The 15,281-nt window shown below is 43.2% G+C and overlaps 1 protein-coding gene across 1 annotated transcript in view; it reads left to right on the top strand.

Moving 5' to 3' along the window:
- The window catches only part of C7H16orf89 (chromosome 7 C16orf89 homolog), a 189,610-nt gene that overhangs the window by 152,438 nt on the left and 21,891 nt on the right, over window positions 1-15,281 (top strand). The window contains exon 6 of the mRNA XM_063932361.1: window positions 13,369-13,473. Coding sequence (XP_063788431.1) covers window positions 13,369-13,473 — 105 coding nt within the window. The remainder of the gene's footprint in view (window positions 1-13,368; window positions 13,474-15,281) is intronic.

Below are 15,281 nucleotides of genomic sequence, written 5' to 3'. Positions count from 1 at the left end.
CGATCGTAGCGGCCCGACGGCCTTCGGCCGTCTGGCTTGCACCGGCACACTGCGGCGCTGGCGCATGCGCAGTTCTGACCCGATTGCACCGCTGCGATAAACTGCAGCGTGTGATCAGGTCAGAATGACCCCCTATGCCCCATTTAATGCACGCAAGCACTTTACTTGCCTTATTTGCTGCACTTTGACTTTGTGTACTGTTATTAAGCCTATTATCTATGAGCACCCCCAAATCTTTTTCCTCCATAGTTACCCCTATATTTTCTCCATCCAGAGTGTAGGATGCATGTGTGGTTTTTTTTCAAAATGCATAACTTTGCAATTGTCTATATTAAACCAGATTCCCCATTTAGACGCCCAGGTTTCCAGTTTAACTAAGTCATTCTGTAAAGACTCCACATCGCCTACTGAATTAATTACCTTACACAGTTTAGTATTATCTGCAAAGATTGATACTGTGCTTTCCAGGCCTATTCCTAGATCATTGATAAATATAGTGAAGAGCAGTGGGCCAAGAACTGACCCTTGTGGTATTCCGCTGACTACTGGTGCCCAACTGGAGAACATCCCATTGACCACTACTCGTTGCACTCTCTTATCCAGCCAATTACTTATCCATGTACAAATAATATAACCTAGACCAAGTTCCCGTAATTTGTTGATCAGTCTCCTATGAGGCACTGTATCGAAGGCTTTTGTAAAATCTAAATACACCTCGTCCACTGCTTTTCCATGGTCAAGATTCTTGCTCACTTCCTCGTAGAAGCTAATTAAATAGATTGATTGCTTCTGTTTTGGTGGGGGCCCAAACAAACATTATGCTACACACTGCAATGCCCCTGATACATTATATCACATACAATGTCTGTGACACATTATGACACACACCGCAATGACCCTGAGACATTATACCACATACCACAATGCTCGTGATATAGTATACAACACACCGTAATGCCTGACACATTATTACAAACACCGCAATGTCCGTGATACATTATGCCACACACTGCAATGACCCTGAGACATTATACCACATATCACAATGCCCGTGATATAGTATACCACACCCCGTAATGCCTGACACATTATGCCACACACCGTAATGCCTGTGACACATTATGACAGAAATCGCAATGCCCGTTATACATTATGCTACACACTGCAATGCCCCTGATACATTATAGCACATATAATGTCTGTGACACATTATGACACACACCGCAATGCCCGTTATACATTATGCCACACACTGCAATGCCCCTGACACATTATAGCACATACAATGTCTGTGACACATTATGACACACACCGCAATGACCCTGAGACATTATATCACATACCACAATGCTTGTGATATAGTATACAACACACCGTAATGCCTGACCCATTATGACACACACATTAAGTGCTACAGTAAGGCTTCTAATTACTTTTAAATTACCTGCTCGTTGCCAGGGGTTTCATGCTCTTGGTTCCATGCACGGTGCCAGGGGTTTTCATGCTCAGGGTGTCATGCTCGTTGCCAGGGGTTTCATGCACTGGGTGTCATGCTCGTTGCCAGGGGTTTCATGCACTGGGTGTCATGCTCGTTGCTAGGGGATAGTGCTTGTTGCTAGGGCTGTGCCACATATGCCCCCAGTGCCAGATATTCCCCCACAGTGCCAGGTACTCACATGCCCCCAGTGCCAAATATAGCCCCCCCCCATGTGTCAGGTACACATATACCCCCCCAGTGTCACATATGCCCCCAGTGCCAGATATTCCCCCACAGTGCCAGGTACTCACATGCCCCCAGTGCCAAATACAGCCCCCTACCCCCCCATGTGCCAGGTACACATATACCCCCCCAGTGCCACATATGCCCCCAGTGCCACATAAGCCCCCCTCCCCCTGTGCCACATATGCTCCCAGTGCCACATGTGCTCCCCCAGTGCCGCCCCCCCCCCCCCCGTGCGCTCCCCCGCTGTTTTGTGTTGGAGGGACACGGAGGGCACAGCGCGCGCCTCTCCTGTGTCCGTCCTGGGTCTCCGGCGGGTCTGTTAAAGGAAGTGCCGGTTCGTGAGCCAATCAGAGCTCACGAATGGCACTTCCTTTATTAGACTCGCCGGAGACCCAGGAGGGAAACAGGAGAGGCGCGCGCTGTGCCCTCCGTGTCCCTCCTTACAGCAGCGGAGGGAAGGAGGAGACCGCAGATTAACATGCGGACGCTCGTCCGCATGTCAATCTGCGCTAAATCAGTGGTGCCCCCACAGCCCTGCGCCCCCAAGCCACTGCGAGGGCAGTAGTTACGCCACTACTGTGATTCAGTTCCAGGTATATCACCTATATAAAGACTCCAGCAGCATTGCCATCACCGTTTCCAGCACTAAGTACTTGCACCTGTACTGTGATTACAGCAGCATTGCCAGCTCAGTGTTTCCAGCATTAAGTACTTGCACATGTACTGTGATTTCAGGAGCAATGTTATCTCTCCAGTGTGTTCTGGAGTGTGTTGCAATTCCCATCCCAGAGCAATTCATCCAGTGTTTACTTGTGTGTACTGCTATTCAGGTTCAAGTTAATCCTTTCCTGCTTTTGTTATCTGTTCAAGTTTGACTCATTGAAGTATATTTTCTATGCCATTCTTCAATAAATATCCCTAAAGATATTATCATCTCTCTGTGTACCTCATGCGCAAGACATACCTACGTCCACCGAGTTTCCTGCACCGTGTGCCTACTACAGAACCTCACATAGATTCAAACTTGGGTTCACAAAATACCAGAGTTCTGACAGATGTGCTCTTTGCAGAGCACATTGAAAAGACAGTCACTCTTACATCGAGAACGTAGAAGAGGCATCACAGACAAGCATGATGCATAAAGGTGCTCTTTTCTCAGCTAAGATAATTGAGATTTATCATTATTCACAAGAAGAGGATGCCTCAAGGATGACAACATTCTCATATTTTTCCTTCTGACGGAGACAGATCTGCAGAACCTTTCTCTTACAAATAGTTCTTATTGAAACTTCTTGACAAAGACATTAAACATACTTTGAAAAGAAGAAACCAGATGACAAGTACACATTTATTTTCTGCGGCATAAAAATTGCTGAGTTTTTTTTTCTTTCTACAGAAATGTCAGAAAATGGAAAACAAAGACATTAATTTATGGAAGTTGGTCTACATGTCTCCTTTTATTACTACAGATATTGCTCTTAGTTTCTAGTGTCTCATGTCAATATACTATGACTTTCAGAATGAAGTATAATTTACAGAGATTTTGGGGGGTCATTCCGAGTTGATCGCTCGCTGCCAATTTTCGCAGCGAAGCGATCAGATGAAAAAAATGGCATTTCTGAGCATGCGTATGCCCCGCAATGCACACACGAGACGTACAGGTACAAAGCTCTTTGTGGCTGTGCTCAGGTTCTAGCGAAGTTTTTCTTCGCACTGGCGCCCGCAAGAAGATTGACAGGAAGGGGGCGTTACTGGTTGTCAACTGACTGTTTTCAGGGAGTGTTTTCAAAAATGCAGGCGTGTCTGAAAAAACGCAGGCGTGGCTGGGCGTTCGCTGGGCGGGTGTATAACGTCAAAGCAAGGACACAAATAGGCTGAAGTGATCGCAAGCGCTGAGTAGGTTCAGAGCTACTCTGAAACTGCACAAACTGTTTTTGTAGAGCTCGGCTGCACATGCGTTCGCACTTTTGCTAAGCTAAAATACACTCCCCAGTGCGCGGCGGCATAGCATTTGCACGGCTGCTAAAACTAGTTAGCGAGCGATCAACTCGGAATGACCCGCTTTGTCCTACCATTTTTGCTTTTCCAAAAACCTCTTCTGTTTTCCCTTCTTTAATAAGGGTTAAGGAAGTAATAAAGAATAGCTTGAACATATTAGATACTATTATAATAAGCATTACTGATACTCCTTTTTCTTTTTTTTCTTTTTTACTTTTTTTATTGAGGTATTATCAAATACAGTACAGGAAAAGATAAACAAGTCATAAACAGAAGTACATGAGTCAGGATCTGTACAGACGTGTTTAGAAATAACAGTTAACAATCGACAAAAAGAGGATCACAACACATAAAATTATGATCGAAGCCTAAGAGTCGTGTCAGAGTGATAAGTAAAAAGCGACACAACAGTAGCATGTAGCATATTTCTGCACAAAGTATTTGATTAATGGAAGCCTTGGAGTTATCAAGAAAAAGCGATCGGTGGATCACCCACAGATGTTTTTGTTAGGTACCATACGGTATTCTGTAAGCTATGGTGGAGTTGTTACCTGACAAAGAGAGTTAGTGTATCTATATAGGATTCCCACCTTGTAAAGAATCGTTCCACCTTCTTTTCTTTTTGTAAAAGTGTTTCCATCCAATCCATCTTAAAGATAAAGTTGAGTTTGGCTAGGAACAGAGGTATTTGAGGAGGTATACTATCCAACCAACCAACCCTGGAGTATAGTGTTTCTTCCCGTTGCACTCAGTGTGAGTAGAAGTTTTTTGCTTTCAGGAGTAATTCATTGCGCAGGGTCGAATATACCCAGAATTGCCCATTTCGGAGTGAATGGAACATGGTTTATCAGTTTGGCTTCCGCGTATCTACGGATTAAATGCCAAAAATACTTGATCATGGGGCAAGCCCATAAACAGTGAAAGATATCAGTTTCCTCTTGATGGCAGCGCAAGCATGCATGGCTCTCTAAGGTACCCATATGATAATGTCTGAGCGATGATAGATATGTGTTGTGGTATGTGTTTAGGAACAGTTCCATATACATGCTGGCTAGCAGGGATTTTTGGGAGTAATGGAGAGCTTTCTCCAAGGTTGGTATCGATAGGGTAGGGAAATAGTGTAACCATTTTGACATACCCCCTGATATTTTAGCATTATCTACAATGTCCCTCAAGACAGTTTAATGAACTGATATGGCTCTACGTTGAGGGGGTGGGATGGTCAGGAGGGAATCTAAAGAATTTTTCCAGTCTTTGTTAGAAAAATGTTGCAATACATGTGACGCGTAAACCCTTAACTGTAAGAAAGCCAGTGGGCATGAACCCACCTCAGGGTGATCAGAGGTCAATTCCATGAAGGTTAGAAGGCGTTCTTGGTCAATAGAGACCAATGGCTGTAAATTGTGGAGACCCGCTGAACTCCACGCAGTGAAAGGATGAGCAGCCATGTCGTCAAGGAAATTGGGATTACGAAGGAAAGGTCAATGCAAGGAGTAATATGTATTAAGGTTCTGTTTATGGCGTAATATATGCCAGAGCCATTTAGTCGACCACAATAGTGGATTTGTCCATATTTTATCTGACACATCGTGATCATGTAGATGGAGAAAACTAGTGAGATCACAGTCTATTAAAAAATGTTGTTCCAAGGACGTGTCAGTGTAAACTGAAGATTTCAAAATCCAATCACGGAGGTGTCGTAATAAAGCTGCATGGTTATAGGTAATAATATCAAGGAAGTTTATTCCACCACTGTGTTTCGGTTGGTGGAGTTTCTTTAAAACGATTCTAGTTCTGGCACCTTTCCAGATAAATTTACGGAATATCGAGTTAATAAGGAGAGAATCAGCTTTAGTCAAAAGTATTGGCAATGATTGGATAGTGTACAATAAACGCAGGATTGCCACCATATTCAGGAGGTTAGCCCTACCCAAAAAAGTTAGCGTCAATCGGCTCCAGGATTGAACATCTCCGGTAAGCACGGCAATCGCCCTTTTAACATTTAGGCTATATAATAAATTCAGATTGCGGGGCAACAGTATGCCCAAATAAGGAATATGGCGTGTTGACCATATGGATGGAAATCGCCTAGCCCAACGGGGATGTCCAACCATAGCACCCAAATCCAATGCGGTGGATTTTTCCATATTGATATATAGGCCTCAGATTGAGCTAAAGAGGCCAATTTTGTTTAAGATAAGAGGGAGGGATATTTCTGGATTGCCTATATAAAGAAGGATGTCATCAGCGAACGCTGAGAGTTTAATTTCTTGATGTCCTAATTTAATGCCGGAAAAAGATTGGTCATTCTGAAGGGATCGTAATACGGGGTCTAGGGCCAGATTAAATAGTAAAGGGGACAGCGGTCAGCCCTGTCGAGTGCCTCTGCCCAACTGAAAACGAGGTCCTACAATACCATTAAGCAACAAGGATGCTGAAAGATTGTGATAAAGATAATGAATTAGGTCAGTAAACCCTGTGTTAAAGTCCCGTTTCTCCAGTGCTGTAAACAAATGCGGCCATAAAATCATATCAAATGCTTTATGTATATCAAGACTTAAAAGCATATTTGCAACATCAGGCGTATTAGTTGCCATTGCAACTGCCGCTATCGCCATTCTGATTGCTTTAATGGCATGGTGACCTTGGACAAATCCCACTTGTTGGTCCGTCAGTAGGTGGGGGAGAATAGTTTGCAGATGCGAGGCCATAATTTTAGCCAGGAGCTTGTAGTCAACATTTAATAAACTGATTGGTCTATAGGATGTGATGAGAGTGGGGTCTTTGTCAGGTTTAGGCAGAAGGATTATGTGAGCGGTGTTGAAGGTCGGGTACGATATTTTGTGGTCCTGAATACTTCTAAATAATTCTAGGATAGCGGGAGTAATATGGGGTTGGAGCATGTGGTAGTACTCTCCAGAGAAGCCGTCAGGGCCAGGCGATTTACCATGGGGGAGGTTAGATATGGCGGTGTTAAGTTCCTCCATGGTAATGTCACCCACTAAAATATCCCTCTGTTCCACGGTCAATTTAGGTAATAATGTTTCAGTAAAGAAAGCATCTTGTAACGTAGTGTCCACAGGCAAAGAATGGAAGAGAGCCTCAAAATGCGTATGGAAATGCGAGACAATATCTCTGGACTTAGTGAGCACAGCGCCAGTGAAGGGGTGTTTTAAAGAGGTAATAGGGGATCTAGACTTAAACGGTTTGGAAAGGGAGGCTAAAAGTTTAACCGCTTTATTCCCCCAGCGATAAAATCTGTGTTTCGTGTATTCTAAGGAGTATCGAGCTTGGGTAGCCAAGTGTGTTTCAAGGAGCTGTCTAATTTGTTTGAATGTGGCCAATGTCTCCTCAGAGGGATGCAGTGTGTATTGTAAAAATTAGTCCTGAACTGTTGTTTTGAGATTGTTATATTCGGAAGTGGCCTCTTTCTTTTTCCGGGAAACGTAACTAATGATGTGTCCCCACCTCACTGCTTTAGAAGTTTCCCAAAAAAGGTCCGGACGGTCCCAATGCTCCAGATTATCGTCTACATAGTTAGTCCAGTGTTGTGTAAAATAAGATTTAAAATCATCTGATTGGGCTAAATAATAGGGGAATCACCAGATACTGTCGGTAGGATGCATCTTCGGATGAGAAAGGGCTAGAGACACTGGAGCATGATCCGAGATAAGAAAATCATGGATATCAACTCGTCTGACGGTTGTCATTATGTCAACTGAGATGTAAATCTTGTCTATTCTGGAGAGAAAGCCATGGGTTAAGGAAAAGTGCATGTGGGTCCTATCCGATGAGTTCAGTAAACACCAAGGGTCAGAAAGGTTTAAGTCATGTCTAAAGGCAGTAAGGTGGCGGTATGTTGTGTTCATAAGTCGAGGGGGTGAGGGGGATTTGTCTAGGGAAGGATCTTCTACCATATTGAAGTCCCCACCAAGTATTAGGGGGTAATTGTGCCGGCTTTGCAAAAGATGCCCTAGGTCTTGAAGGAAATGGTGTGTGTTCAGGTTTGGGGCATAGATATTAACAAGGGTATATTTAGTAAAATATAACTCAGCATCCATAATTATATAACGGCCATCAGGATTTATAGATTGCGAGAGGATGGATAGTGGGAGTCCCTTTTTAAAGAGAATAGCAACCCCTCGTGCCTTCCGTCTATAGGGAGCTGAGACACATGTGCCAAGCCAGGCAGCTTTTATTGAGCTCTCCGTAGAGATCTAATGCATCTCTTGAAGATATACTATGTCGGGGTGAAGGCGTTTAAGGTGGGTAATAACCCTTTTGCGCTTAATAGGTATGTTTAGCCCACCAACATTCCAGGACAGGATCTGTAAAGGATTCAGGGGGAGGGAGGTAACAGAATCAGGTTGGGGATGACATGGCTACTCACCCTCCCCGAGGGGGAGATCAGGCTGCAGTTGAGATCCTATGCATTGAAAGGGTGTCGAAAGAGCAAAGTGTTCATCACTGCTCACAGGCTTCAGAGTACAATGAAAAGACAATAAAATTAATACATACATATTAAGAAAACAGAATAAAGACGATAACAAGTTCAAGGGTTTGCATTGACCAAACCTAAGTATGTGGAAATACCTCAAAACAACATTTTCAATAATTTTCCTAACCACCAAACAGAACGTGGGCACCATCTATTATTTATAGGTGCGCACAAAGCAAAAAATAAAATATAAAAGAGAAGAAGAAGGAAAAAAAAAAAGGGGAAAAAAACAAATATGAGGGCATGCAGCCCTCTGAGGGCTCAAAAAACAAAGAGATTTCTATCCTGGCCTATGTGGGAATTATCCCTAAACTTTAGTCAAAGTCAGAAAGGTTCAGTTGTTGGGGGGGGAGTTACGAGACATGAAGCGGGCCGTGGCCACAGCAGGGTCCGTGAAAAATAAAGGGTCTGTGAAAAATAAATGGGTGCCATTCACCAGAACCCTCTGTTTAGCTGGGTATAGCAGGGCAAAACGGATTTTGCTATTATGTAAGTAGGTGCAAATCTCAGAAAATTTCCAGTGTTTCTGGGATCCCATGACTGAAAAATCATGAAAAATCAAGATTTTATTACCTTGAATTATCAGTTCCCCATGTCTGCGGTAAACAGACAGAATTGCCTCCTTGGTACTATAGTCCAGGTAGTGTGCTAGCACTGGTCGGGAATGATGTCTAGTGCCTTCCTAGAGTGTCCTTTCAGCATGAGGGAGATCAATGTCAGTCAAGATACCCAGGGCTGAAAGTAAATCATCAGTAAGGGTAGTGAGGTTCGGCCCAGTCACTGATTCAGGGATCCCCACAAACCAAAGGTTATTTCAGCGGGATCTGTTTGCGAGATCATCCACCCTCTTCAATAACTGTTGTGTTAACTTATGGGATTTTAGCTCAGATTGACAGGACTGAACTTGGTCTTCAGCTTCCCCCACCCTTCATTCCAATGCTACTATGTGGGAGGCATGACAGTCAATGCCTAGAGTGTCCTTTCAGCATGAGGGAGATCAATGTCAGTCAAGATACCCAGGGCTGAAAGTAAATCATCAGTAAGGGTAGTGAGGTTCGGCCCAGTCACTGATTCAGGGATCCCCACAAACCGAAGGTTATTTCAGCGGGATCTGTTTGCGAGATCATCCACCCTCTTCAATAACTGTTGTGTTAACTTATGGGATTTTAGCTCAGATTGACAGGACTGAACTTGGTCTTCAGCTTCCCCCACCCTTCATTCCAATGCTACTATGCGGGAGGCATGACAGTCAATGCGGGTCAGGCCAGCCTCCAACCTCGTTTGGAGACTCTCAAACCTCTTGTCCATAAGGGGCATAATGAAGTCCGAAATGTCCCTTGCAGTGAGGGGAGCAGACCTCTCCCCCTGTGTTTCCGAGGAGTCAGAGGCAGAATGAGACGGAGAGGGCGGGGTCGATTTTTGAGAGGGGGCCTTATTTTTGCCAGTTTTATGAGAGGAAGTGTGTTTAGGAGGCATGGTCTTATCAACAAATTTATCTATAACCATCTGAAAAGGGAATGAATGTATTGTTACAGAGATAGATAATAATAAGCGGTTGTAATATACAGTAAAGAAAATATGGGTAGGACACAATGGTAAAATGTTAAAACATATAAGTCGTCCGAAGAAGGGGTTGCATACAGAGGGGCATGTGAATCACATTCTACACCTTAGAAAAGTCAAGTGAAAGGGGGCATGGAAGGGATGGCTGCTGGTGGCCGAACACAGAGGGCGGGTGAGTTAGAAGAAAAAAGCGTTTTGGTAACACTATGGGTTAAAACAACATGTAAAGCACAAATGCCAGTGTTCAAATAGATTAGATAATAAGTAATATACAGTTGAAGGTATCCAAAAATATATATGAAATCACAGAAACAAAATGCACACAATATAAATACAATGAGAACAGGAAATAGAAATGAATATTGGCTGTGGATGGACAATCAAGTCCAAATATAATAACTGCTGGTAAGTGGGCCATGTTGAGAGGCAGATTGCGGCAACAGGGAAGGGGGGGGGTACCAGTCAGGTATTGTGTTGAAGCTGGATCGCTGGTATAAGGGGTTCAGAGACTGGTAAGGACTGTAAGTGGATTAGTAGTGATAGGCAGTTGATATCCTCTGGAAAGGACAGCAGGGCAGCATCCAAACTATATTACAACAGTTCCACATATGGAGATGAACTGGTCTGGTTAGGACAGAGGGGCGGTGAGAAATAATGATATGGGGAGCGGTGGAGATCAGGTGCACTGTGAACGGCTCTAGCAGCAGGGGGCAGGTTCAGCACCGGAACCAGGCAGAGAAGAGGAGAAGGGAATGAGAGGGAGGGTAAATAGAAGGCATGGAATGGAAAGAAGCTAATGGGGGGCAGGGATAACACAAAAGGAGGGTAAGGAATCAAGGATGGGAGAGGGTGAAAATGTGAAGAGGGGTTAATATAGAAAGGGAGTAACAGACAGTGTTAATACCGAGGTACCCATTGCCGGGGGTCTGGAGAGGCACCAGGAACTCCTGCCACTCTGTATCCCCAGATAGTGGCTGTCGCTTTCTCAGGCAAGTGATGAGTGACATAACAGGGCAGAAGGAATCACCAATGCTGTGTGCAAGCAAGGAGGTTGGATAGGAGATCCCACCATGCAGGCTTGCCAAGAATCTTAGTAACTAGGGTGGTGGGGGTGCTCCCCACCTGTCAGCTCCTTTCCTCACCGAGCGGTAGCCCTCCAGGAGACACATCCCAGGAGGCAGGCTTCAGCGGGACTAAGCAGAAAGAGACAGGGCGCTGCAGGGATCAGTCACCGCAGCTCTCCCACAGGGCTGAATGTACTAAGAGCCACGGCACCTCCTCTCCCCGGTCACACAGCAGCAGCCGGGTAGAGGCGCACACAGCCCCAGAGTGCAGAGAGCAGGCAGAGAAGGCAGGTGAACCGCATCCCTCAGTCCCACCAGCAGTACACACATGAGCAGCAGGTTAGGGTGCACGGCTGGAGCACTGCGGTCATCAGCCAGAGACACTCTTGCCGCAGTGATGAGAGACGGAAGAGCAGCCAGCTGTCTTCTGGTAGAGGGAATCCACGGCGGGCAGATGATCAGTTGTTGCCGCTTGCTCCAGCTCCACGTCCTCAGCTCCGGCATTAGAGAGCAGCCCAGGACAGCCGTGTTTTCGATCCCAGCATGTAGGGAATCGCACCAGGGCAGCAGACAAACGGGTGCAGTTAAGAAGGGCAATTACAGCCACACACTAAGCCGATCCTGGATTCGTCTGTGTAGGGCTGAGTGGCATAGTGGGTATGCGGCAGCCCTGGTAGGGGCCTGACTCCGGGGAACCAAGTATACAACCAGTTCACCACCTCAAGAAAGGTACCGTTGGATACTGTTCGATATGAGAGAGATAGCCCTGTATAGAATTTTTTATTAAATAGGCTAAGATGATGTGGATGGCAATGGATAGAGCTGAAGAGATCAGAGCTCCACTAAAATGCAGCCATCTTAGATGCGCCACCCACCGGAGGTTGATACTCGTTATCTTTACAGATTGGCGCTGTTACTTATAAAGTCTCTAGCGCTATACAATTAGACTCATTTTGACTTTGGTCATGAAATCTGGACACAATATCCAAGAACAACACATTTATTTGTGGGCATGCATTATATATAGCACATTTCTCTGTCCTCATATCTCTGAGATGCAGCGTTATTCTGATTAACTGAAATTCTTTGATAACAAATTCAGAAGCATATGACTAATTTTGTAGACACACTGGTAGTGTGATCTTAATTATTGTTAAGAACAACCTTATGCCAGGAAAATCTACAGTCAGCAGTTGGATGCATTCTTGTCTTGTGAAGGCATGCGACTCCAAAGGGCAGATTAAATTACAGTAAATGCGGAAGCCAATGTAGTATCTTGGTGCATTACCTCTCAGAAGGTTCATTCTGCTTGCAGCTTATGGAGGTGTGAACAGAATCAGCCTACCTACTGTAGCTGGCAGGGAACAGATGAGCTAGCAATTACAATTGCCAGCTTTTGTGTAAATTGAATTAGAGTGTAAAGGTGACTTCAAGCCATATTATATATATATATATATATATAGTTTTTGTGACTTTAAGCCATACTCTACAACTTCACCATTTCAAATTTAGATTTTATGAATCATTTTCTAAAAGTAGAAGCTTAGTGTTTATGACCACACTTGAAGTACTGTAAACTGGACCTTGATGATTATTTTATATATTCTTATTGCTCTCTCAGCACTATACAATGACAATAAATAATGTATTTGCATAATAATCCATACCTGCTGTATAATGTTCTTGTTTGTAAAACACAAACAATCTCTGCAGCAATAAGCAAATGATATATAAAAAGAAGACACATACAAGACTGATGAAGTTGCTGCAAGTATATTACAGTGTCAGAGGTATATTTACTAAAATGCGGGTTTGTAAAACACAACCAATCTCTGCAGCAATAAGCAGTTGGGAAAACAAATGATATATAAAAAGAAGACACATACAAGACTGATGAAGTTGCTGTAAGTATATTACAGAGTCAGGAGTATATTTACTAAAATGCAGGTTTTTAGAAGTGGAGATGTTGCCCGTAGCAACCAGTGAGATGCTACCTTTTGATTTCTCTATAGAGAGGGTGCATGATGAGGTCAGGTATGTATGTCATGAGGAAGTCAGGCATACATAGGTACGAGCTGGTAAGGCTTCAAAGCTGAACATGAGTAGCTTGAATTGGGTTTTGTAGGTAATAATTATGAGTGACAGCAATAGACACTTAGGGAAAGAGTAGGAAACTATTTAGATTTTTCACTGTAGATTTTTTTGTTGTGTATTACAACAATATAAATTAGAGTTTTGTAATAATTTAGGCTTGTCTGTTCAATTTGCCGACTTGATACAAGCTTTTATGACTTTAATAACATGATCTATTGTTATTTTTTAAATTTGATTCATCACTTCAGAGTGCAATTATCCTGGACATAACACCCAACATTGGCCATTATTTCTAGTACATAATAATCAATCCTTTATCAAGTCCTTTATTAAACAACAATGAGTGCATGTAAATTTTAATATACTTATTGTAGATATCTTTTTGTGCTACAGTATGTTCTGGAACTTTGTTATATTTTGTTTTGCAGTAATGCTGTGTGGGTTATGTGGATATTCAGATTTCTACAAACTAGAATGGATGAATAAAATTATCAGCTGGCAGGATCCTGTAAGTGGCTGCTTTGGTTATATAGGTAAGATTTATGTGCAAATCAGTTCATCCATATGCTTAATTTTGTTAATGTTATAGCGCTGCAGTGGAAATCCAGAAACAATTATCTCTTATTGTTATCATTTCTGTGTTAAGAATTAATCTTTTGGTAGAGTGTTTCTGAGAAAATTAATAATCATTGAGCTACTATGGAGATGATCAGACCTACAATTTAACCAATCATGTTTATAATTGTATTTTGATTAAAAGGCAATGTCATGTTAATTACTTTAATTCATGAAGTCATTACAATTTCTCATTTAAATATTTGGCCTAAACGCAAATGTCTGCCGTGATTTCAAGTGGTCAAACAGGAAAGCTTAGAATGACACTCTCACTAGAAACTAAACCATAAGCAGAGTCATGTGATGCTTAGTATGCTAGAACATTTAAAACACAAAAAAAAAAAAAGAATATGTCTTCCGATTTAAATGCAAAACGTGTATACAATTAGCAACATAGATAATGCATAGATGATTACATGAACAGAAAAATACCTGAACATATAACTACATCTAGTAAACTCAATCTATACGAAATGGTGTATGCATTGGAACTTTTGTATGCAACTTACAGCAATTAAGGATGATTAAGAGTTGTATGCACCTCAGGGTGTGTTATAGGTAGGCAACTGGGAAATTGCATGTGCCATAGTCGTGTTGTGGGTGTGTGCCTTAGGGGTATATTCAATTGGTGTCGAAAACTGCCGTCTGTCGAAAAGGTGGCAGTATTCGATCTATTCAATGCTTTTTGACAAGTCGAGGCATTCAACTTGTCGAAAAGCACGTGGATCGGCGGAATAGCTACAGATCCACGTGCTTGTATCGAAAACGGGGCCAAAACCGAAGGTTTTAGCCCCCTTTTCGACCATCTCAGTCTGACATCAAAAGATGTCGGACTGAGAAGCGGACCCAGAGGAGGAGAGGGGGCGAGCCGCAGGGAGACGGGGGGGACAGGCGGAGGGCATACAGGGGAGATCAGCGCTACAGTAGCGCTGCAGCTGGATGTTACACAGCCACCCGACCTCACGGCAGCTTCCACCCGGCTCCAGCACTCTTGCTGGAGCTGGGTGGACACTGCCGTGAGGTCGGGTGGCTGGGTGACATCCTGCTGCAGCGCTACTGTAGCGCTGATCTCCCCTGTATGCCCGCCGGCTGTCCCCCCGCGGTTCGCCCCCCTTCTCCTCCTCTGCGTCCCATCTCAATTCAACTTGAAAAAGTCGAATTAAGATGAGATTGAATAGGGGTTGTCGGATCCATTCCGACAAATACATGTCGGAATGGATCCAACTTTATTTGAATATACCCCTTAGTGATGTTGTTGGTGGGTATAAGGAATTGCAGGCTAGTCAGTGTTCAGGAAGAGTGCCCTGCACTACGCCTGTCATTACCCACAAAGCACTAGGATCCTAGACTGCCAGAGCCTTCACCTCCAACCCTTATGTGATTTACAACAAGAAAAAATACCTCCCAGCGCTATTTTTATAAAGTATTCTACTGACACTAACTACCATAACACATTTTATATCTGTGTGAGGTTATCTTGAATAAGAATCTAAAACTACTTCGTTCTTAAATACCAAGTATTTTTTCTTTATTGGTAAACAATTTAATTGAAAAATAGTGCAATACTTTTCCTTCTCAACATTAAAATTTACATATAATAGATTTAAAAATTTAGTGAATCCTAATACCGGTATACTAACATAAAACATAACATAACACATACACATGTAAACATATATTTCTCCGGTGATACGCCTCTGCGATTTACTTACTAATAATACCGTGT

Source organism: Pseudophryne corroboree, chromosome 7 (assembly GCF_028390025.1).
Source record: "Pseudophryne corroboree isolate aPseCor3 chromosome 7, aPseCor3.hap2, whole genome shotgun sequence".
In the NCBI taxonomy this organism is placed as follows: Eukaryota; Metazoa; Chordata; class Amphibia; order Anura; family Myobatrachidae; genus Pseudophryne; species Pseudophryne corroboree.
The sequence above is the reverse complement of the archived record's forward strand: the minus strand, read 5'-3'. Positions and strand labels throughout refer to the sequence as shown.